This window comes from Zosterops lateralis (genome assembly GCF_965231275.1).
Source record: "Zosterops lateralis genome assembly, chromosome: 20".
Classification (NCBI taxonomy): Eukaryota; Metazoa; Chordata; class Aves; order Passeriformes; family Zosteropidae; genus Zosterops; species Zosterops lateralis.
In genome coordinates, this window is record NC_139780.1 from 7,950,881 (window position 1) to 7,975,225 (window position 24,345).

General features: G+C 44.5%; 1 protein-coding gene across 1 annotated transcript in view; it reads right to left on the reverse strand.

Annotated features, from left to right (window-relative positions):
* DAB2IP (DAB2 interacting protein) overlaps positions 1-23,941 on the reverse strand; it is a 158,272-nt gene extending 134,331 nt beyond the window's left edge. The window contains exon 1 of the mRNA XM_083875888.1: positions 23,457-23,941. Coding sequence (XP_083732014.1) covers positions 23,457-23,514 — 58 coding nt within the window. The 5' untranslated portion in view covers positions 23,515-23,941. The remainder of the gene's footprint in view (positions 1-23,456) is intronic.
* Between the last annotated feature and the right edge of the window lie 404 nt (positions 23,942-24,345).

Below are 24,345 nucleotides of genomic sequence, written 5' to 3' on the forward strand. Positions count from 1 at the left end.
CAGGACAGAGCACTCCCAGCACTGGGGATGGGGCATCACACACACTGTGCAGACATTCCTTGGGTTTTCATCAGGGAAGAAAATGCAAACACCTGCTGCAACTCCAAATGCAGGATTTCAAAACAAATTCCATCAAGAATGAGGAGTTCAGTGAGACTTTGATACAAAACATGTCTGAGTGTGCAGCCCCTAAACAATGCACAGATATCCACATATAGATCCAGATCTGTTTATCTCAGGGCAGCAACTGCAGCTCCCACCAGCCCTGGCAGGATGCAGACTCACAGCTCAGACTACACAGTCAGTCTTTGCTAATCTTGGCCTAACTCAAAACTCTACTTATCTTTTCCTTTCTAAATCATCCCCAGGACAAGACTAGAATCTCTTTTGAAATGTAAAGGTTCTATAATAAAATTTAGAAAGCACATATGGTACAAATATCAAGCGTGAACATCTCTTCCCATCTTGTACGTTTCAAAGCCTGTGCAAACAGCACTTTTCCCTGGTTTTGATCATGCAGCCAAAATGAGTCATCTGTGAACAATTATGGCCCTGGCAGGGGCCTGACTGTTGGAGAATGAAAGGAAACACTTTATTATTGAAATGATCAGTATGCCAAGCTGAGAGGCGACTGCAGAGAATGTTAAGAGTCCTTTATGCTCCTTCAGCCAGCAAAATTGAAAGCAGAGGATGCAGCACTCCCCTCTTGGACACCTGAGAACACCTGAGTTGAGAATGGGCAGTGGAAAGCATGAGGAAGTGGGAGCTCTGGAGATGAGCAAGGGAATATACGGCAGGAAAAGAAACACAACCTTAAAGCAGGAGGCCTGGCTTAAGCAAGTGTTGGTTATTCCTGGCTTAGTTCTCCCAGGGGAGTCGTGAACGTATTAAAGGAACACACAGTCAGTGCTGAAATCTGAAACTATTAAAGGACATTTGTTGGGAGTTCGGGACTGGCTGAGTTTAACAGGCTCTTCTGAAAGGGGATGAATGGAATTCCCCTCGAGGAGAAAAAATAGCAACTAAACAGTTTAGTAGGAACAGGGATGCCCCTATGTGCAGCCCATTTCAGCAGTGATGCTGCTGTGTCTGGGGGTGCTGCCAGCAGGGACTGGGGAGGATCCTATGGAACTCCAAGGGTCACTTGGGATCTGAGCTCTGGCTGAGAGCTGGGCAGGGCAGGGAGCTGGGCAGGATATTGGTTTGATGGACTTGGCAAGTGAGATGAGCAGGAGATGATTTTAAAATTGGACTATGAACAAGCAGTGTATGAGCAGTAATTCTTGTCCTCTTTTCCACGAGCAGCTTGCAGAGGGAGGGGGAACAATGTGGTGATCACCACCCAGAGCCTACAGACTATTTAAAGACCATGAGGGTTGACAGGATGACAAGGGAGACTCATGTACACAGAACTGCTAATGGAAGGTGTAGGGGGGAGATCAGGGAACAATCTGGGAAAAGCACATTTTGCACTCTGAAATTCAGGCCCAACTCCCAACAGAAGAGATGCTGGAGGAATTTGAGATCAATATTCTGACAGCAGGGCCTCTCAGGTCTGAGCATTAGCTGACAAATACCTCTTGCTATTTCCAAAACCCTGAGTTTTGACAACCTTTGGAACAGATTATCCCATCATCATCACAGTTTGGACAGCATGGATCCAAAACCAAGCCCCCTGGCAGGCCTGGAGCTCAGGCTGAGCTCACAGGCTTTACACCAGGTGGGGGTGCAGGCTCACCAGTAGGAGGGGATTTGTGCTGGCCAGGGCTAAAATGTAACTTCCCTGTGATCCTGAGCAGGGCAGGGAATGTTTACAGGTGTGGTATTTGTCTTTGCAGGGATCAGCCTTGGAAAAGGTCAGATTCTGCCTTCTTCAGAGTCTCACAGAGACCAGAACCCCACACTCACAGTGTCAGGGCAAACACAAGGGACTGCAGATTCCTGTGACTGAGGGGGTTTTGGAGGGTCTTGTTCAGCTCGTTATACAAAGGCACTTTTGCTCCTAACAGAACTCACCAGGGCAGGGCCTACCAATTTCCTGCAGATCTACTCCAAAAAAGACAGCCTGGCAAGCAGGGACACACCTGAGGTGATAAAACACTTAGCAGCAATGCTGAAAACAGACTTCAGGAGTTGGAATTTCCCAAAATGCTCATTCTTGGCAATTCCAGGAAGTAGCCCATGGTTACCTTCACACACTAAGTGGCAATCCTACACGGAAGGCATCTTGTTTCAGTCAGGAGCAGCCTGGAATGTCATCTTGGCAACAACTAGAGTGTTCTTTTTGTTTGGGTCATGTCACTCACAAACTTCCTTCCACAACACACTGAGCTAGGTATAAACCCACATAATACAGGGCATTGTGGAGCTTTTCCCAGCTGTGGCCAGGCTGTGCTTTGCACACAGGCACTGTACACCTCTCTGCAATTTGGTTTGACTTTCCTGAGCATTCCTAGGTCACAAACAAACCCTCAGAGTCCATCACTGTCTTGACTATTGCAATGAGATCGTTTCAGTTTAAGCCATATAAAACCACGACAGTGTCAGTGGTTTTGGGAAATCATTTGTTACATGCACTGAGCATGGAGGAACCCGGGAGAAGGGAGGGAGCTTTTCCAGCTGAAAACGCCAGAAACGCCAGTGCTGTGTCTGCACGTTAAAGCCTAAGGAAAACTGCCTTGTTCTGGGACACAGCCCTGCTGCAAACCCTGCTGCTCACAGGGAAATCCTTCTCAAGAAGTGCCCCAGGTGTGAACTCTGCTGTGGCCAGGGCTGGCTCTGAGGTTCCTTTATTTCAGCACTGGCTGGGCTGTCCCCTGTCACTGCTGTCCCTGTCCCGGGACAGGCAGGGAATGGAGGATTCAGAGCTCCGCACGGCTCTGCTGCCGCCCGCAGGCGGGAGGGCGCCGGCTCCGCCTGGGATCGCTGCCACATCCACCTCTCCCTCCAAAGAGCGAGCTTCCTCTTAAAAATCCCTTTCTACAGAGCTTAGGAAACGTTTCCTGTTTTTTTTCCTCCTCCTCTCCTCTCCTCTCCTCTCCTCTCCTCTCCTCTCCTCTCCTCTCCTCTCCTCTCCTCTCCTCTCCTCTCCTCTCCTCTCCTCTCCTCTCCTCTCCTCTCCTCTCCTCTCCTCTCCTCTCCTCTCCTCTCCTCTCCTCTCCTCTCCTCTCCTCTCCTCTCCTCTCCTCTCCTCTCCTCTCCTCTCCTCTCCTCTCCTCTCCTCTCCTCTCCTCTCCTCTCCTCTCCTCTCCTCTCCTCTCCTCTCCTCTCCTCTCCTCTCCTCTCCTCTCCTCTCCTCTCCTCTCCTCTCCTCTCCTCTCCTCTCCTCTCCTCTCCTTTTAGTGAAGTTTGTTACTCTGAGCTTCAATACTTCCAACCTAGAAAAACCCCACCAAACCACAAATCCTTGTGTTTTGAAATAATAATAATTAAATGAGGAATAGTCCAGGTGAGACCATGACAAGTAAAGTCAGTGGCAATGCAGCAGAGTTAAACATGTAGGTTTTATTTCTAGTGACTCACTGAGGAACAGCTCCTAACTCGTGGTGCTGTCCAGATTTCACTTACAAAGAGGTCAAGTGGGATTTTTGGACTTGCACTGCATTTCCTATTTTGTTCACAAAAAAGGCGTCAATTATATAAGATGCTGATCAGACTGAGGGCAAATTAGAAAACTCTTACACCCATGCTTAATTCCAAGAATATGACTGAAGGAAATCTGCACAGCCCAGGTTTCATTGCTTCCATCTGTAACAGCAGTCAGGCCTGGGTACGTTCCCAAGCTTTCACCCCAGTCACTTCCTGGCCATCACAAAGGTTTTACAGCCCTGCCTGGGAACCTGCCCAGCTTTCCCAACCTGCTTTTTTCCATGTCATACTAAAAAGCATATGTGGATTTAATAATTGCTAATCCAATGACTGCATTACTTTACTGCATACAACTGAGCTAAACGTGCCAGCATCAAATGAGCTCCGGACAAAACTGAAGGTCTGGAATTCACCTCTGCTTTCAGAAACAGCCAACAACCACCATGGAACACATCCTGTGCCCAGGGCAGAACTCTGACAGGGAATGTGACTCCCAGGTGGGAGCTGAGGATCAGAGAGCTGAGCTAAGAGCCCAGCCAGTCTGAGGCACAGCAGCACTTGGAGCAGACTTTAGGGAATGTTTTCCCTATGAAAAAGGGATCAGAGATGTATGGAAGAACAGGAGTTATTGCTGCAGTGCACTCCCAGACCTTGGTTCAAGGACTTGCTGGCTGATTTGTGACCATCAGATGAAGCAGCTTCCCCTCCCTCTCAAGCCCAGTGTGACATGATGGCCATTCCCAGCGAATTTTCCCCTCTCCCATGGAAGAGGCCTCAGGCTGGAGCACACAGAGGATTTTGGTGCCTCATCCCAAGCAATGCTGTCCCCTGTGAAGTGTCTGACCCACGGGCCCAGCTCTGCTCTCCAGAGCACCTCCAGCCTGTGGAAGGATGACGAAGAACATCCCACCAGGAGCACGGGGGAGGAGGTGGAGGAAGCTCCTGGCTATCTGCCAAGCCTCGCCACTCTGCTTTTTCATTTTTAGTTTCTGCTCTTTGCTGGAAAGTTTCTACTTATGCTCCGGTTTCCATGGCAACTGCATTTCTTGCCTTTCTTCTCAAGCATTAAATTTTTTATTTGGTTTCCCTTCTTCCCAAGACATGAGTCTCTTTTCCTTTTGTAAAAAGGAATTAAGTGTTGTCTTCTCTTTGGTTGTTGATATTTTTAAAGGAGGTAGGAGACACTTTCACTCAGCCCCAGAATCCGTCTGGAACGGCAGCAGAGATTTAATCTCCCAGGGAAGAATGTCAGGGGATTCCCTTGCAGAAAAGTCATTTACTGTAATTATCTTAACAAGGTTATGACATGTAAGAGTTCCAGGTACTGTGGAACCCAACATTTTTTAAAAATTGGCTGCTTGTTTTTATGAGACCTGACCTGGCCATTTTTTCCTTTACAACTAAACATTTTCATTTCTTGTTAAAGCATTGCTTGTGACTCTTGAGCAGTCTCAGGAGAATAATTTAATATTGGAAGAGCACTGGAAATGAGGTCTGCAGTTCCAGACTGTAGGAGAATTCAAAGTTTTCACTGACAGTGTTCTCACCTGGCTGGGAGTGAGGTGCTGGGGTGAAGCTGAAGGACCCTTCTTTCCCCTGCCATGGTCAATCACCCACAGCAGGGCCCTGCACACCCTCACACAAAGCACACAAACCCCTCACAACTCACGGAGCTTAAGCTAATTAATTTGTCTTGCCCTTGTCATGTTTGGACTGAATTAATCTGACAACCTGAATTCATTCGAGAAGGAAAAAATTCATCAGAATAGCAAATCTGGATTAGATCAACCAATTTGGTTTTTCCAAGCTTTAGCTTCATCATAAACACAATTTATATGCTGCAAAGCCCTGAAATAATACAGGTTTTCATGCCAGTTCACTATGAAAGATTCTCTCCACATCTAAATTCTCCAGCACATCCAGGCCATAAACTGACCCTCCTGTACAGTTGTAGATTACAAGGTTTCCAGTCTTTATCTCTGCCTGCTGGGATTTCACAGTAAATTCTTTCAGGGCTGAATAATTAAAAGAAGCAAAACCACAGCATTTGGCTCACAAGGCAACACAAACAAATCTGTCCATGGGTGCTATCTTGTTTGCAGCACATGTGCACAGATTTACATGTAGGATTGAGGCTTAGTGCTCTGTTTGTTTAGATTTTTCATTATTCTGTATCCCAAGCATAAGGTAAATTGTATAAAGACTGAAGTTGGAACAACTTTAAGAGTGAGCTGATCATCTTAAATCATTTTATTAACCCAATTCTGTGTTTTTTTTAAGACTCTTACTTCTCAGAAGAAATAAGGGAAATGGGCCAGAAGTGAGGAGCCCAGTCTACCATACTTGGTTCATGACTCTCTCCTGCTCTCGAATTCCCTCCTCCAAGGAATATTTAGGTCAGGAATTCACTTAGGAACCTATAGAAATCTGGCAATGTTCAATGTATTTGCCAGCCAAGCTATTTGAATTGTCAGATATTAAATATATGTGTTAGGAGCTGTACTGTAAAATCCCATTACAACATACACTGTGCATGAACTCCCTCTGGATTGACTTCACTGCAGGCCAGGTCCCCCACTTGGAGTCAGGGTCAGGAGGAAAGTTTTAGACATCTGAGCATGGCCTCCCTGTTTTCTTCCCTGGGAGCTCCCAGGATTAGGGATTCAAAGAGCTGCTTTAGGCGTAGTCCCCTAAATCGCAGCCATAATGCGGCTTTTATGTGGCCACGGACAGGCTCCATGTCTGCACTGTTTCAATTCCCAGAGTGGGGATTGATTTAGGCAGACAGCAGCTTACTCAGCTCTCTCAGCTGCTGTGCTGAGGCGAGAACATCCAGCAGCCCCTTGCTCATCCTCGCTTGATTTAATGATTTGCTGGCCAGACTACAGAGAGCGGCTCAGGAACTCCTACCCAGCGTGCCATGATTTGTGGGTTGCTGTTGCTCATCTGTAATTGCAACGAGAAATGCTCATCAATCATTCCAGCTCTCCAGCAGAACGCTGGGAGATGCAGCAATGGAGAGCTTTCAGCCTGGCCTATCTCTTTGAAAACATTCTAATCCTGCAAATAAAGATCTGGATGCTGTCCCAGTGCCAGGACGAGAGCAGCTCCTCTCTGATCCCAAGGGGCACAACCATCCCTTGGTGAAAAGAACCAATATTCCTCCCCTGAGAGCAGGGACAAGAGGAGGCTGGGAATAAAACTTGCTAATCTTCATTGCTGCACTCATTAACACCAAACTCTAAAGTCACAGCATCAAAATATTTTTCTCCAGTTCTCCTGGAGTCCACTGGAAGGGGCTCTAAGATCTTCCTGGAGCCTTTTCTCCAGGCTGCAGAGCCTCAACCCTGTCAGCCTGTCTCCAGAGCAGAGGTTCATCCTTTGTCATTGTCCAGAACTACAGTCTGACACGAGTGCCCCTCTCACATTCCCTGTGCCTGAGCTATCTGAGCCCCTTGCAAACGTTTCCTCTCCTCTGTCAAGCACAAGCTGAAAATCATCATCACTTAGTTCCCAGGGGAACAAGAGAATCCCTGTAGGTAAACCCAAGACTGAATGGGGATTCCTGGGAAGCTGCACTCCAGATCTCTACAATCCTTTTCACCCTCATTATTGCTCAGCCAGATTTGAAAACCCTTTTTCTATCAGCCCTGTGAGCATCACGTCCAGATTAACGTCCCAGATAACGTCCAGATTCGAACCACTCGCATTAATTTCCTGCAGCCTAATAGAACACAATCTTAACACGATTTATTGAGACAATTAAAATTCAGAAAACAAGCTTCTCCGTGCTCCATAAAGCACAGCAAATTTATTTGCTGCAGTCAGTAAAACTCTGCTGCCTAAAGCTGAGCACTAACTCAGCAGGGCCTGGCCAGGGACTGTGGGACCCTCAAAGCTGGACTGGGAGAATCAATTAGAGCTGGGTCTGCATGGGGCTGCTGCAGGGACCCCGCAGCTGCCAGGCCCTTCCACACCTGGAGAAGCAGAAAAAACGTTCAGAAAAGAAAAGTTTTGGAGGCTCTGTGGTTGGTCTGTGTTCAGCTGCCGTGTCTACCAGTCCCACCAATAATTGTGACTAGTTTTGAAGGTGTACATTTATACTATCCAGTATTTCAAGTTCTCTTAGCCAAAGACAAAATAGAACAGATTTTTCGTCCATCAAATAAAAAGTCCTCTCTAGTTTGGAGTTATTAGAATCATTACAAATGTGTAAGAAGGCTGCAAGCATTTGGATACTCCACACTCAAGCTCCAATACATACATTTATGCAATGAAATCACTTAATTTGAAACAGATCACCAAAAAGCCAGCTTGCATTTAGGCTGCCTACAAGAAGAGATGTCACGCTAGAGATTTTCCCAGTTACTTATAAAATAATCAGTTCTTTAAAGTTATCTAGTTTGAGAGGTAATTATTAAGTGAATTTAAAATATAATTGCTCTGAACAATGATAAACTTGTATTATACCCTGAGTAAGCACTACAGGCAGGTGATAAATTGCAAAAGTAATGCTACATCAGTTTAACTTCCTGCCGAGTCACCCTGAACTGCTCCAGCCTTGCACAAAATAGCCCCTGCTTTCATTACTAATAAAACACAGAATTAATTACTCAAAATAAAAGAGGTCTTGAAAATGTGCCCAGACACTGAACCATGCTGGCTTTTGCATTCTTTCTCCCCTTCTTTTTTGTCCTATAAAGGAACCTCAAACCCATTGCTAGTTATTTGTTCAAAGCCAGCTGCACCACAAGAGGTTTTGTTCCAGGACTCTTCCATTCCCAACTGGATGCTCAGGACCTGCACACACAGCCGACTGTCCAGCCACCATACTCCTCTCAAAATACTTAAACTGATGGCTGATTGCACCACAAAGTTCATTTCTCTGACTGGATTATGATAAAAAATAGCTCAGTTTTGGAAATTCACTCAAGCAGTGGAAATACATTAGACCAGGATCCAAATCTTTCAAACGTCTAATGCTGGACTGGAATTCTCCAGAGACTTCCAGGAAATTTTGCTCCAGCTTGAACAAGAAGAATCCCTAGCTTGTTATTTTTTAACAGCTGGGGATCTTTATTTCCCTGCTCTCCTGTAAGAAGGATTCCAGCTTCTCCCAGAATCTCATCGATATAGAACATGCAGGTTTAGAGCTGTACCTGTTTTCATCTCAGCAGTTCTCCAAGAATTTGCTTAAAGATAAAACATCCCCCAAAGTTTCCAGGAGGTTTTAGCTCCTGTCCCCTTTGTGTCACACTCATATGCTGACATGGGGCTCTGGCAGTGGGTGACCTTCATCCTCCTCTCTCGAAGTGACCTCGTCACGAGCAGGACCAGGAAAAAGCCATAAAACTTCTTCAGAGAAATCAACACAAAGTTCCCACCAATTCCTAACCAGAGCATTTAAAAGCTCTTGGGCACCCATCCAGCCCTTCTGGCAGCCCTGTGTTCACGGAGGAAGAGAACATGGGAGAAAGAATCCAACCAGCACGAGGAGCCTGAGCAGCCAAACAGCTGCACAAGGAGCCAGCACAGGCTCTGCAGGGCTCATTTCATAGCCCAGCACAAGGCTGAGCACAGCCTGGGCCCCACTGTCTGTGACAAAGTCCCTGCTCAGCCTTGGGCACCTCCCCTCACCTGGCTGACCTTGAGCTCTGGCTTTGCCTGCAGAGACAAAACCCTTCCTCCCTTTCCAGAGCACCCAGCTGGGGATGGACCCTCCAAAGGAGAGGCCTTGGAGGTTTGTGAATTGTCAGAGATGGTGTGGAAGGTGTTTCATGGACCTCCCAGGGCTCCCCTGCAACTCCTCCTGATGTAAGAACATCTCTGCTCCTGCTGAGCCACTGCAAAGTCACTTTTCCAGTCCTCTGAGGCAAAGAGTGACACATAACCAAGGCAGGATTTAGAGTGTGGGCTGAATCTCGTGTGAGAAGACTCTGACTGCAGAGGTAAAATATTGGCTACATTTTATAATGATGGAGTTAATTTTGTTGCTAAGAAAAGCAAAGGCAGGATGAGGACTGGCTCCAGAGATTACACAGTGTGTGGTCTCTGCACTTGAAGAGCTCTGCACAGCACTCACTCATGTTACATCAATTACTTTAACAAAGTTAGATTCAGAATAATATTTATAAAGCTGAGATCCACAGACTTTTTTGCAATCACCTGGGTACAATCACCTTATTCACAAAACTGGCCATAAATTATGCTAATCAGCGAAACACTCAGAAGATGAAGAGAGGTTTCTTGTGTAATTTTAAATGGATTCCTATAATGAAAAAAATTGGGAATATATAAAATTACAGAGTTTCAGTGCGAATTTCTATTTGAATCTTGGGTGTCAGTAATATAAAGGTTAAAGCATTATGATCAGGCAATTTAAAATATATCGTTTTTATTGTGGGACCTCTTCTATGTCTGCACAATGATTAAATATAATACTGGAAGGTTCTGGCGGACACAGATGTTATCTTAAACACCACCAGTGAAGCCCAAATGAAATGGTAATTTTGCTCTCAAGACAGTCCTATCTCTGACTCACTCCCTCTGTTGTATTTTACCATTATCTTAAAAATAAACCTTTTCCTTTGTGGTTTTCATAACACCTTAAACAACACAGCGAGATACAGTTTTCTCTTCCTATCTTTGGGAAGGGTAATTTAAAAAAATATTTAACTTTAGCCCACCTCTAATGTATATTTCAATTAATGGCAAATTCCTGTGCATTACTGAGGTGAGACTGCACCTGCTGAGCAGTTGGTGCTCCTTGAAGGTGCAATGACCTTGTAAAGTGTGTGGTTCTTCCTGTAAGGCCTGGGATGTGAGAGCAGAGGGAGTGACACTCCTGAGGGAGGGTCCTGCCCTGGCTCAGGTGTGTGAAACTGCATTTCCACCTGTCCAGACTACAGGACCATCCCCGGCTCCTGAGCAGCCAAGGAAGTGGGGAAAGCACAGCCTGGGAGGTCACTGCCTGCCAAGTGATTCCCAGCTTTCAGCTCAGGCACAAGAAAGGTAACATTGCACATGTTTTTAAACAAATCCCAGGATTTGAGGTGAAGTACAGGAAATCCCATATTAGGTGTGACATCTGGCAGCCCTTCCTTAGGGCTGGTTGCTGAGCAGTGAGGAGGATAAATGACTCCCTAAAGCCAGGATTGGGCTGTGGGCAGGGGCTGCCCTGTTAGCTCTTCTCCAGCTGCCTCTGCCTTTTCTAGGATCAAAGGGAAGTATCCCAGGCCTGTATCCCAGGCCTGTATCCATGCTGCCTGCCTGGTTCACAGAGCACAGCTTCTCTACACTTTTTGCCCAGGTTTCTCTTTAGCCAAGTCAGATTTTCCCCTTTCCCTGCTCTGCTCTCCTGTTACTGCTCACAGTCATCACCAGGTACAGACACAGGTGACTCTTCACCTGACTTTTTTTGATGATGTCTCAAGTTCAGATTCAATGGAATCAAAAATCCCCAAACAGAGATCACAACTTACAGAAGTTAGAACTCAAACTGTCCAGACTTTTGTAGGACTCAAACCCTTTGCAGCCCACTCCTGATCCCTGCAACACAGCCCTAGGGCTTTAAACCACTAAGGAATGTCCTTGTGTGTGGATTCTTCCTCCATTCCAAGAGATTATTTGCAGACACATTAAATAGTGCTGCTACTTGGGACACAAAACCCATTAAGAGGAGTGATGTGCTAAAATTAACTATGTATTTGTTTTCTCCTCAGTTTCTATAGAACACGAGGAGAGATGCAGATGGTTAACAGCACTGAGATTATAGTGATAGCTGTAAAATTTGATGACTGTTATCAAAAGCATCGTATGGCTTATGAGAGCAAGTAGCAATTAAAAAAAAAAAAAAAGTAAAAAAAAAATTCCAAGCTTCTCCTGGACAGGGAACAGGAATAGCAAAGGGGGATTAAAGCTAGTTTCTTACTAAAGGATTTATTAAAATAAGAAGATCACTTCTTCAAATCCTGACAGACACAGGTTATCTGAAGCAGTTGGGATGTGAATGAAATAGAGGTGCTGTGTATGAGCCTGAATCATTGACAAAGGGAGATTTAAATCTGGGGTGGGAGTTTTACTGCTCAGGAAAGCAAGGCAGGGATCAGCTGCACCAATCTTTGACAAAGGCCAAGCAATTGCTGCAGGATCTCTGACTGGCACTCAGACAGAGCACTCTTTCTCCATGGCTAGAAAAATGCTGTACTGCACCTTGTCACAGGCAGATGCCTGACAAAATAAGCTGAATCACTCACTTCCTCCACTTTCAACCAGAACAAGACTTTGTTCCACCTCTCTGGATGAAATATTAATCCAGCCTGTAAGAGAACGATACCCACAACCTTCCATCAGGGACCTCTCTGTTCAGACTCCTCTGTGGAGAATTACCTTTGCTCTTTCCCCAGCTGGAAAAGCTCTTGTATTCCTGTTTCCCCCTCCCTCTTCTGAGCTGCCATGACTGGAACTCCAGACTTTCCAAAGCTACAATGATTTATTGAAACCAGTTCTACTTAGGGAGAGCTCTGGCAAGCAGAAGCTGTGCTAATGCACCCAGCAATCCACAGAGCAAGATAAAAATCTCCCAAGAACATTTTCAAGTGGTAAAAAGGAGAAACTACGAGGGAAGGGTTGGAAGTTTTCAATGTTCTCTGGAAGATCAGGAACAGAGAAATGAGTGTCTTTTCTCTTAAGGTGCATATCTGCCCATTCACTGGAGGAAAATCAGGGATTGACTCATTAGAAATCAGGACAGACAAAAGGACAGGACACACTGTTCCTTGGCTTGGCCTCCAGAGAACACATCCAAAGCATCTCAAGAGACAGACCCTGAACCCTTAAACATTACAGCACTTTCAAAATATCCATGTTACATCCACTGGGATACAACAGTAGGAGAAAGTTTCTTACAATCCATCGGGGAATATGTTTCTCTGTGTTGGTTTTTAATTTATATTTAATCTCTATCCAACACCAAAATATGTACATATATAATTAGCTTAAAATATTCCAGAACATTTCTTGATGTGGGACCCATTTGCAAGGAAAATGATAGTAAGCACCAGAACTGAACAGATTTACTGACAAAGCACCAATATTTTCAAAACAGAGCTTAAAAAATCACCAAGTTGCTCTTAGATAGCTCAAATGCCTGAGATCAAGAAGCCAGGCAGCACTTTCCAAAGGCACATAAAAAAACCAGCAATCTCAAAAGGCCTTTTGGACCTTTTTGACCAAAAATACTAAAATAAGACACCAATTCTCAAACCTTGACTTCACTCCAGAGGTTCAGTTCTTCCACACTGTCCTTAAGCCATTTAATTTCAGCTCTGTTAGACAGGGGCTGCAGCAGGAAGTTTAGTACAAGACTCATGCCTATTGACATTATTCTTTGCCTTCAGTTCTCTGCTCCTAAATTAAAAATTACAATCTCAGAAGAACGAGTAGGAAATCAGTGTTTGAGCATTCAAAAGCCCCTCACAAAATTGCCATGAAGCTCTGACTACATTTTTTCAGGACTAAATTTCCAAGATTGATTGGAGTCCCTGCTCCAGTCTCCCCCAGTGTGACATTCTGCCTCAGGGATCTAAGGACAGGCCACCCCAGGGCAGGCTCTTGGCAGAGATTCCTGTGACAAAAGAGAAGACGTGGGCTGAAATTCCTTGAGAGAAAGAAGGACTTCCAAAATTTCCATGAGGAAATGCTAAATCAACCCTCCTTTTGCTGACTTTCACTTCCACAGCTGCTCTACAAAATGGTTTCACATAGTCTGAGCCAGGAACCAGGAATTCTCTGGTCTCTTGTGCTTGCACTGGACTGTCCCAATTTTTCTGAAGTCCTTCTCTCCCCACCAATGTTTCTCTTCTGTTAAAACACTGGTTTCTGTGCTTCATCTGACCTACATGGAGGCAAAATACCAATTTTTTTATCTTGATTTTCTTATCTCGATTTTTAAAATGTTGATAGTCTACTGGCAAGCACCAGGAGCAATGACATCATAACAGGAGGCGGCATCTATTCCAAGGAGCTCAGAGCCAGCAAAAATACTCCCAAGATCACAAAAATAGTTCCTATTACATTTTACTCTTTGGCAAAGGACTATTAGATTATATAAAAGGCAAGGCTGGTGCAGATACAGGCAGAGAACTTCATGGTAATGGTAGAGCCTCATCACCCTGGGTCATGTCTGCAAACTGGAAACCTCAATTCTAGGTAGGTCAGACTTCTCTAAAGCTGAAGTTCACTAGAAACGTCCTGATTTAGACTCCAGGCACTGAGTATGGCAGAAGGAGCCACATTCTTTGTGAATTAAGTGAGACTGAACTCCCAGAGAAAGTCTGGCAACCAAGTCAGACAAGAGAATTGTGGTGGAGGAGAAGAGGAAAGGAATCCGTGTGTATTTCTGAAATTAGGCTGTAAATACACAATGATGTTGCATTGCCAGAGTTGCCACTTTAGCAAAACAAAGTACTTTCTTTTAGTGAAAATGGGAATTCTTCATCTTCAAGGAAACAAAAATCCTGATCTACTGAAAAACCTGTGCTGAGATTTTCCAGACTCCAGAAGCCACGCCAGGTGGATTGTGCTCTCCACAGCAAAATGACAAATGTCCTCCAGCAATTTATAATTGGGAAGAAGAGCAAAGAAAGGGAAATGGGCAAGGAGGAAGACTGTGGAGCAAGGAGAATGACAAAGGACTAATGGGGAACACAGGAGATTCTGTGCCACTGCAATACCATGAGAAAAACTCCCTGTCTGTGACCCTGGACAAGGCACTTCCTACTCAGCTCCCCTTCAGAAGAAGAGGATAAAAGCAGCACATTTAAGCTGGCATGAAGTTATCTGGATTAGAGAGGGAAAAACCCTGGAGCATTGCAGTGCTGATGATCAGAGCAGCACATCAGCCACATGCAGGCAAACAAAAAGTGCTTTGCAGCTACACAAGATCCTGTTAAAAGGAAATATTGACCAGCACTAAGTTTGGAGGGGTTTGGGAGGGATCCAGCAGAAACCCTCTGCAAAAGGGTTATAACCAGGAAACTCTACCCCTGCAAAAATATCTATCACAGTCAGAGCAGTGAACCAAGGAACTGCTGTTGGATGAAGTATGAAAAGCAAAAAATAAACACACTTTTCCAACCAGCTGGTGTTTGATCTGAGCGTGCATATGGACATCCCACAGAACTACAGAGCTCTGATTCCACATCTCATATTCTATTGGTCGCCCCTGTCAGTGGCTGAGAAACCTTCTGGAGCCAGGTCTGGAATGGAAGACATCCTCTGGAGTTCAGAGGTCAGGATTTCATTCCTCATTATAATCATCATGTCTGGCCCAATGACAGGCTGGGAAATGTACAACTGCCAATATAATTCCAGCAAAAAAAAAAAAAAAGACCTAAGTGAGCATTTTTTATTGTTGTTGTTGTTATTATTATCATCATCAATGAGTGAGAAATAGCTTTTCTGTCCCCAAAATGTGAAAACCCCACTTGGGACTGGTGGGGGCACATAAGACCTTTCAAAGGTTTCTGAGCATCCAGTGGCACATGTGGCACTGTGAGACCTTAACCCATATATCCCATGTCCCCAGCAGGCACAGTGCCCCCAGCTAATGGACTGTGCTGTGCTGCAGCTTGGTGTGATCCAGGCTTTCCTTCACAGAGTCATGGAACATCCTGAGCTGGAAGGGACCCATAAGGATCATCAAAGCCCAACTCTTTATTCCTTCTGTGACTTGCCACAATTTTCCCAATTTAGGCTTCAGCAAAGTAAGTTTTTTCTTCATTAAAGGAGTTGCTTTTGATGATCTGGCAATGGGCCAGGAAAATGACTAAGGGAAGAGATCCCTCACTGTCAATGCAGCAGCTCTTTGCTGTGCTTCAGAACAGGCTCCACAGGCCTGGGTGTAAGGAAGCACCATAGGAGCACGACCTTCTCTTGTTTATCTGAAGTTGATTGACTGTGAAAATTTTAGGTCAGATCAAGCATCAGTTACATAAATCTACAGTTCCCTTAATTACAGGTACTGAACCTTTGCCTAGCAGTACCTATCAGTACATACAAATCACACACTTGAGGTACAGTTACCATTAACATACCGATACAAACAAAGCTTAAAATCAGGTATTTGTAAAAAATAAATTACAAGAAGTCTTCAGCAAAGTATTAGAACTATTTCTTGCAGATTTCCTCCTTGAACAGATCACAGTAAAATGAATAATCTGGCTCAGTGGAAGGAAGGACAGGACTTTACAAACCATTAATATTTCTTGCCTTCCCTTTGCCAACTTTGCCTTGTGTAGATAGAAGAGTCTGACTGGAATGCAACCTGCAGAAAAAAATTTTATACCCATATTTGAGAAGTCACATACAAGAGTTCAGGATGTGCAACAGGGAGAGAGGGGTGGCCCCAGGCTGTGGTGTCAGGCCTGCTGTCCCGAGGTGAAGGAACTGCCCCAGTTCTCTCTGCAGGTCATTAGTGGGCAGGATTTAACAGGCTCACAAACTACTCTTGTCCTCTGCAAGTGGAAATACAGACTGCTGAAAACTAACTGTGCTTGGTCCGAGATAACAGAAAAAGAGATTTCATAAGCAGGGAAACAGAGCTGAGAGTTCTCTGCATAAAGATACAAACCCAAAAAAGCTGCTGCTCTGAATTACAATTACACTCACACTGCAGAAAGTTTGGGTTAAGACCTGTTGTAAAACAATTTCTACACAAAAGAGAAAGAGACAATCATTGTTCCAACTCTGCTCATTAAAGAAATTCGGAGACAAACCCCAGCCTTTGATCCCAGGCATTGCTTGAAGGCAACTGTACATTGCAAATGAGACACATTCATTCCTAACAAAACAAACCCCCCCTCCAAGTAAAAAGTCAGTCCCGAAATTCCAAAGTCTCTTTCCCTGCTTACCTTTTTACGAGCAGGTCAAATTTTTGGAAGTAGTTTCTCAAAGCAACTCAGACATTCCACGTTAACTCTCGTGCTGCAATAAACAGCTGCAAAACTCCCTGATTTATTTCCCGGCTTGGTGTGCATGCTGAACCCCAGAAGAAATCCCACACAGGAAAAAAAAAAAAAAAAAAAAAAAAAAGGAAAAACAACCCCAAAACCCGCAGGAGACGCAACTCAGCCCTCAGGCAAAGCGCAAAAAAAGTTCCACAGGGAAACAGAAAGGAAATCCAGTGAGAATTGTAAGTTGGGGTAAGAAAGACGGAAGGCAGGAGTGCTCCCCTTGCCTGGAGTCCTGGCTAAAGGTGCCTCTCCAGCAGAATCCACGGAGGCTCCCGGCTCCTCGGAGCAGATGGTATTCACACATTATTCCCCAACAGCAGCATTCCCCAGTCCAATCAGGAGGCAGCACTCAAAAGCCAAGTGCTTCCCAGACTCTGTTACAGTTTTCAATAGCTATAGCACAAGATGAATGACTCAGAAAATGAATAAGCAGGGAAAATAAAACCTGCCTCTCTCCTCGGCAGAGGCATGGGCAGGCGGGTCAGCAGCCTCAGTGTGCTGAGCTCAGGGTTCGACCTGAATGCACCTGCTTTTTTCTAAATCCAAAATGCTCGTTACTTTTTCTGTCTCTTGAGTTTGTCTGATCAGCTTCATCTTGGGTTAAAAGTCACAATAATTAAACTTTTTTTTTTTTTTTTTTTTTTTTTTTTTTTTTTTTCAGTCTTAAAAACAACAAACATTTGTAAGAGTCAAAACAAAGGATGAACTGTGTGTGCTCTTCCAGACAACTCAGACAAACCCCTCCTGCTGAATACATCAATATACATTTCTGAGATTAAGGCTTTACATACCCATGTTGCAAATGACATGGAATAGATTAATAAATCCTCTGGTTTTGCCTGAAGTTTACCAGGAAACTTTAAATGATAATAAAACAAATATCTCTAAGAATATATGAAAAAAAAAACCTACTCCAAACTTTCAGGGGAAGTAGAACCATTATCCAAAAACTGGCCAAACTGAACTGGAAACTACTTCCAACTGCTCTGTGTGCCTTCCAAACCATCCCATCCAGGGGGCACTTCTAAATACAACCCCTCAGCTCAGTGCCTGCTTTTTCTGACAGCTGCAACCCAATAATAAAGGATGATCTGCTAAACAAAGCAAGTTACTCATGGAAACACGCACAGCACCCGGGCTCTCCCTGGAATACCATGGTGCCCTCCTGAGCTTTCCACAACACGCTGGAATTCTCTCTAGCTCTGTAGCAGAAGTGATTGTGAGGAGGTTTTGCTGTGCTTGGTGCTCCTGCCCCAGCTCTGCTGCAGCCACAGACTCTGTTTTTATTGCTGCTGCTCAGGGCTGAACCCCTGACAAAGCTGGACACAGGCTGCAGTCGGGCAAGTGGGATCACTTAAATCACTGAAACTATTTGGGGTGAGAAACATTCCCCCAGGTCCCCCTGGACATTTTCAGATCTTTGTCTCTGGCTGTAAATTGATCCTTTGCATTCCTGTCTGACACATGGACTGTGAAAAACTCTTCGGGGATATTCTCCCTGCCAGGAGAAAGCTCTAACAGCACTTCTGCAAACACAGGGCCAGTCGGAGAGACAATAAAATTTTGTGAACTCTGGACTAACTTTTACTATTATTATTTTGTCTTTTTTTTTTCTTTCTCTTCATTCTGGACCAAATAGGAGAATGCTATTTGTATTTTACTTTCCTGTTTTCAAAACAGGAAAGTATCAGGGTTTCTCCGTAGGATTCAGAGCAGGACCCACATCCAGAGGCATCGTTTTGCTCCATCAGCCAGGTCCTGTCCACCCAACGTTAAGCAAACAAACCCACACAAGCAGCTCCAGCACAAAGAACAAGGGCTCGTGTTATAACATCTGTCACAGCTGCCCACCAACCTCCAGCTGCAGCTAGAGAAGTGTTTAAAGGTGTAAAACAAAACTAGAGGCATATCTAGATCTGCGAGGAAAACAAACATTTTCTGAAGGCTCATTTTGGCAGGTATTTTCTGATCCCTGCACTAAGCTCCATAGCAGCCAAAATAATTTTGACAACTGACTCACTGAGCAAAGCATCTGCTGGGCCTCTGAGGCTCTACCAGCAGGAGGAATGCTGGGCAATTACAGCTTTTCCATGTGCTGGTTCCTTGGAGATGCTCAGAGAGGAAGCACATCTAAATCCAGCCATGATCCCCATAATGCTCTAAGTGCTGGGATAACCCCGTGTATGCCCTGAGGAACCTCCTGGGCAAACGTCCTGATCTGACAGCACAGAAAACACTGGCTCAGGGTGAGCAGCTCTGCATTCTGCACATCCAGCTGTGGGGTGGATTTGTCAGCCAGGGATGGGAGGCACCAGCACCCATCCATCTCTCTGGGCAGACCTAGAGGAGGAGGCTCCTGGCCACCAGCTGAGTTACATCCATGGCATCCCATCCCTTGACTGAAGGGCTCAGAAACCCCACTGGGTCAAAATGTGGGGCTCAGACCTCACTAACAAGGGACACTTCCCTCTGGGCTCCTCCAGTTCCTGTCAGCTGCTGCCAGAGTCTCATTGATTTAAAAGTTTCTCACCTATAAACATCTTGATACATCAAATGCATGCTTAGAACCCCTCACCTCTGCTCCCAGGAAATCCCTTGCCTGTGCACTCTTCCATTCCATCCAGTTATGCTGAATTCACCTTCCAGCTCTGGCTGTTGTAGAAAATCCTGAGAGAGACTGGCAGTGCTGTGTGGAGAGATGGATCTGGGAGGTTCCCTCACAACACTCTGAAGTTCTCCCTTTTAGGAGGAATATGGAAGAGGCCTTGAATTTGCCTGACTCTGCAAAGACCCTTTTCTTTAGTTCCAAAGAACCAAGAGATGACTGTGACTGTTTCCAGCACCTCCAAGGATGGATTCTTACATTCCATTCATTGAATGTTCCTTCAGGATTCCATCTGGATGGCTCTCCCTTGTTAAATGCCCATAGTCCAGTGAGATGCTCATCCATTGATGGCTCTGCCCTCTTCTACTGATCTCAGCAGGGACAGAAAGGAATCCACTGCATGCAATGGCTGCACCCAACTCAGTTTCCAACCTGGAAATTGCAGAATGCATCTACAAATCCAGTAATCTGCTGAATCCTTGATATCCCATTCTCCTGGAGCTTTCCCACTCAACTCTGCTACCACACACGACCTACAAAAAATTCCGTGTTCCCAGCTCTTGCTTCTGTTTTCCTCAGTCAGGTGTGATTTTTAATGCATGCCAAGGTGTCATTGAGGCCAGGATGTCATTACTGCCCTCAAACAGTGCCTGAAGAATCTCAATTACCAACAGCAGACAAAGTTCAAGCCTGGCTGTCATCCAAGAAATTCACCTGGTCCAATGTGGACGTCAGAGACTGAAAAAAATATGCTGTAATTATTGTGTTATTAAAACACAATGGTTCAGTTTTATTTCTTTGTGGCACAAAATCTGCATCTGTGATTCACACCTACTGTGTAGGGAATATGGTTTCACTAAAACCAGTAGCTGGGATCTGGTCTATAAGGTTGTTCAAAAAGTCTAATAAAAATCTTGTGCTCTTTAAGGATTAACAACCAAATCACAAAGAAATATTGTCATGACACAGAAAAGAAGAAACTCAGAGGTGGTTCCAGTGTTGACAAGAGCTGTACAAACTGAGATCTGAGCAATTAGAAGGCACAATGAATACATAATTCATAGATATTTTGTACTCAAGAGTTTGCACACAAATAAAACATCTTATAAATCTTCAGCAGCTTGCAGAAAGCTGCTGAGCTGTCTTTTATTCTTGGAGCAGCAAGTGGCTATAGTACAAAAGATAAATCCATAGCTCTGATATGTCATCCCTCCAAAATGGATAATTTAGGGTTATGGTTTAGGAATCAGCACATTCTTCAGGAAGTTTCTTCCAAGAATTTTTTTTTTCTTTTTGTGAAAAAAATCAAGTAAATCCATGCCAGTACATGAAAAAGAACACTTCAAAAACTCAGAGCTGTGAGCCACCATAAAACGACAATAATCTTTCTCTACGTGCCTGCATTCCAGAGAATGGAAAGAAAATAATGGGTGGAGGAGAAGGAAAAAATAACCTGGGGGTTGCTTTAATGATTTTTAAAACCCATATGAGAACCTGTAGCTTTCTGTGAGCCTTTATCCCATGCACAGAAAGAGAAAAGTTACAGAACCCCCTGCACAAATCTCCAAATGAAGAGCAGCCTGTCAGGCTGTGCTCAAGGCAGCCAAGCACTGCAGCTCCCCAGAGAATCACAGAGAAAAATCCAGTAAACACTTCACCCACAGGTGATGGTTTTATTCCAGGGGCTGTTACGTCAAGGCAAACAACACAGGTTAAATCTCATTTCAGACCCCCACAAAAATGAGTGGTGATTCCCTGTTCCAGCTACAAGCAATAATAAATCTATGAGGCATCTCCATGAAAAGTTGGCAACTTAATTTGATTAGGCAAAAAAACCCCCTCCTGTGCTAAGAAATGAGACACAGCTTCCCAGTCTTGAATATTCCACCAACGTCCTGTGAGCTGAATTCACGCACGTTAGTAAGCAAATGGAAGGGCTGCAGGAGGCAAAAAAAGCAACTCTCAAATACATTATTGCTACAAATTCTTCAGAACAGCTTTTTCTGTCATTAATCATATCTTGATTGTGCTGGCAATAAGCAACACAGAAGGAACCGAGGCTGAATTTTAAGGTTCATGGTTAACCCACATGGACTCTCAGGCAGAAAAAAAATTAAAGAATGGACTTCATTCTGCTGGCAGAAAAGGGGATTTCATTTGGCATTCTTGAAGGTAAAAAGGCACTTCTACAGCAAGCACAGGAGTTCCAAGTCCTGGTCACTCCCCAGGGCATTAAGACTTTTCACATGAGCAGCCCACTGGGATAAACACAACTGTTCCCAGCGTGTCCAGAGCTGCTGCATGGCCAAGGCACCGAGGGGCTGCTTCCAGAGCAAGAGAATGTTCTCAAGGGGCAAATCTTCCTCAACAGCACTCTGCTGGCTGAGTCCTGAGAACTTTCTGTTTACTGAATTCATGCAAAATAATGCCTGGGATCTCAGAACAGCAGCTGAGCCCCTCAGTCCTGCAGTGCCACAGCTCCAGCAGCAGCACGGGGAAGGAATTGACCTTCTGATCAATAAATAGCTCAACCCATTTGTTTACACTGAGATAGTTTAAATCAAAGCAATTAAAAAAAAAACGAAAAAGGAGATGGGGATTTACATAGTCAGGAAGGGGAAGCAGTGAAGTTTTTTCCCATATCCTTGGTACCAGCAGTGCTTGCTTATCTCTCATTTCCCAGCTTATGAACCTTCCCAATGTTTGCTGACTTATTCAAATACTTTGTAGGAAAATGAAGTTTCTACACAATGTGACAGAATATACTTTAGATGTCTGTAAGAAAAGAATGAGAACCTACATATCTTAAACTATGCATTCTAAATTCAGTGAGGAATTTAACATACTATATAAAAGAAAGTTAAACTTGTATTTCCCTTAGAACCCAGACACTCTCTTACTCCTAAAGGCCAGATTCTAACGTTGGGATGGGCAAGAACACCTGCCTTATATATTTGTTAATGCCAGCTCAAACTATGCATGCACTTCTCTGAAAATCCTAGAACTTCCTGCTGTAAAGAAAATGAGATTTAATTCAGTGTCTCAGTGGTCTAAGAGGAGGTATGAGACATGAGAGGCAGATGCTGTTCTTCTAGAGAGAAATTCATATAACTACATATGAAATAGAATAGAAAAGATAAAGAAATAAGAAATGCGAGACTCCCCTCTTGATATTTTCATGCAAATATCATCATCTGAAATCTGTCCTTGATTATTTTAAGTTTGATTTCAGTAGGGCACAGAGCCCCAAGTAAAGCAGTGCTGCCCACTTATATCTGCCCAGTCAACTGTTCACATAGTTTAAATGTTACTTCATTCCCTTAACCACATTCTTTCCACACAGTTTTAGGTCTCTGTGATATTAACACTGCAGTTGTGTCGGACTTGAAGCTCTGTTTATCAGCAGAGAATATGCTGTGGGAAATCCATAACTACTTCCTGAATAGTATTTATTTTAGAAGTGGAATATTTAGTGGATTTCAAGCAGTATTCAGAATATCTAAATGCATATTAAACAGTTGAGAATCAATTTATTCCAAAAATCACCATCTGAAATTGTTTTCATAAACATGAATACTTTGTTGTCCTCAATGCAGCCAATTCTCTCCACTAACAGAGAAATAAGACTTGCAAACAACTTTTCCCCTCAATTTATGCTTTTTTGTGTGCTTTCCAATAGACTGGATAGCAGAACATCAGCATGTGGAATGCTATAAATCCATGGAATAGCTGCATTTTTAACCATGGACTTTAATTCCAGGGTGAATTTACATGGTCCTTGGCTAAATATATCCTCCTAAGTAAATTACTCATGCATCTGCCTGTAGGAAAGCTTTGTGCAGATAAAGAATCTGTTCCCAAATGCTACATCTGACAGCACAAACGGCACCAAGTTCCCTTCTCTTCTCAGTGGCAAAAAGCCCCCCACACTGAAGAAGTTGGAATGCACAGGTCCCTCATCCCTCTGCACAGACTGCTCAGGAGACAGGTTAATTCTGCCTGCTTCCTGCTCCTTCCAGCAGAATAAATATCTCAATGTATCAGTCTACTACATGTTTGTCTCCAGATCCTGTAAACAGAGGGATTTCTAAGCTCTTGTGAAGCACATTCCCACATTCATTTCCACTTATCCATGCAGAAGACAGTACAAACACATGCCTACCCCTGTGCCTTTAGCAGGATGGGTAACTCAGACACTCTCATTATCCTTTTTTTTTTTCCCTCTCTCTTCTATGTTTTCTACTTCTTACCATTGGAGTTGTCCTGGTCCAAAGGATTATCTGGTTCCATTACTTCAAATAAAAGCATCCAGCATGCAGTTCTCCATGCAGCAGAGGCATAAAAACACAGCAGTTGCCTAAGCTGATTCACCTGATTTATGAATTAGTGCAGCATCCATAAGAGGCTGTGTTTCTTCTTTTGTATTACATCTGGCTCCTTTTCCAACTCGATGGCTGGGTATTACAGCATGCAGGCCTTTTTCCAGCATCCTCTTAATGCATTATATTTAAAGTAGCAGCAACCTTTTTCTCCCATCCCCCAGACTAAGTTACAGCAGTAACTAGGCTGAGCTGGCAGCAAGCGCAGCTCATTCAGAACAGGACCTGCAAGCCTTCTCCGAGTCGTGGTGCTGCATAAAGAGGATGATTGATACAATAAAAAGTAAGTGGGCTTTGACACAGCACGGGATGCACTGCACAAAACCCCACCAAAGGCAGGCAGAGGTAGGTCCTGAGGGTTTGGGGAATGCCTGCACCCCCTCACGCACAAACACAAATTATGTCCTGTTCCCTCCTCCTCCTCCCCCCCGCCCCCCCGCTCCAATCTTTTATAACCCTGGATCTCCTCCAGCAATAGTCTGTTCCTTCACTCAGTGTATAATAAACTCTGCCGTTCCCCCGTGTCCCTCGGGCTGGCATGGAGAGAAGGAGCTGTTTGCACAATGAAAAGCTGACCGGGCACTCGGAACTTGCTGCAGCCGCAGCCGCCTTTGGCTGGGGACCTTGTCCTGCATCTCCAGCTCTGCCAAGCCAGGGCTCTGCTGGGCTGGCTTGGAAAAGCTCCTGCAAAGGAGCTGAAGGACGAGTCCCAGCTTGGCTGGACTGGCAGGGTAAATGACACCAGAGTCTCTCACAGCTC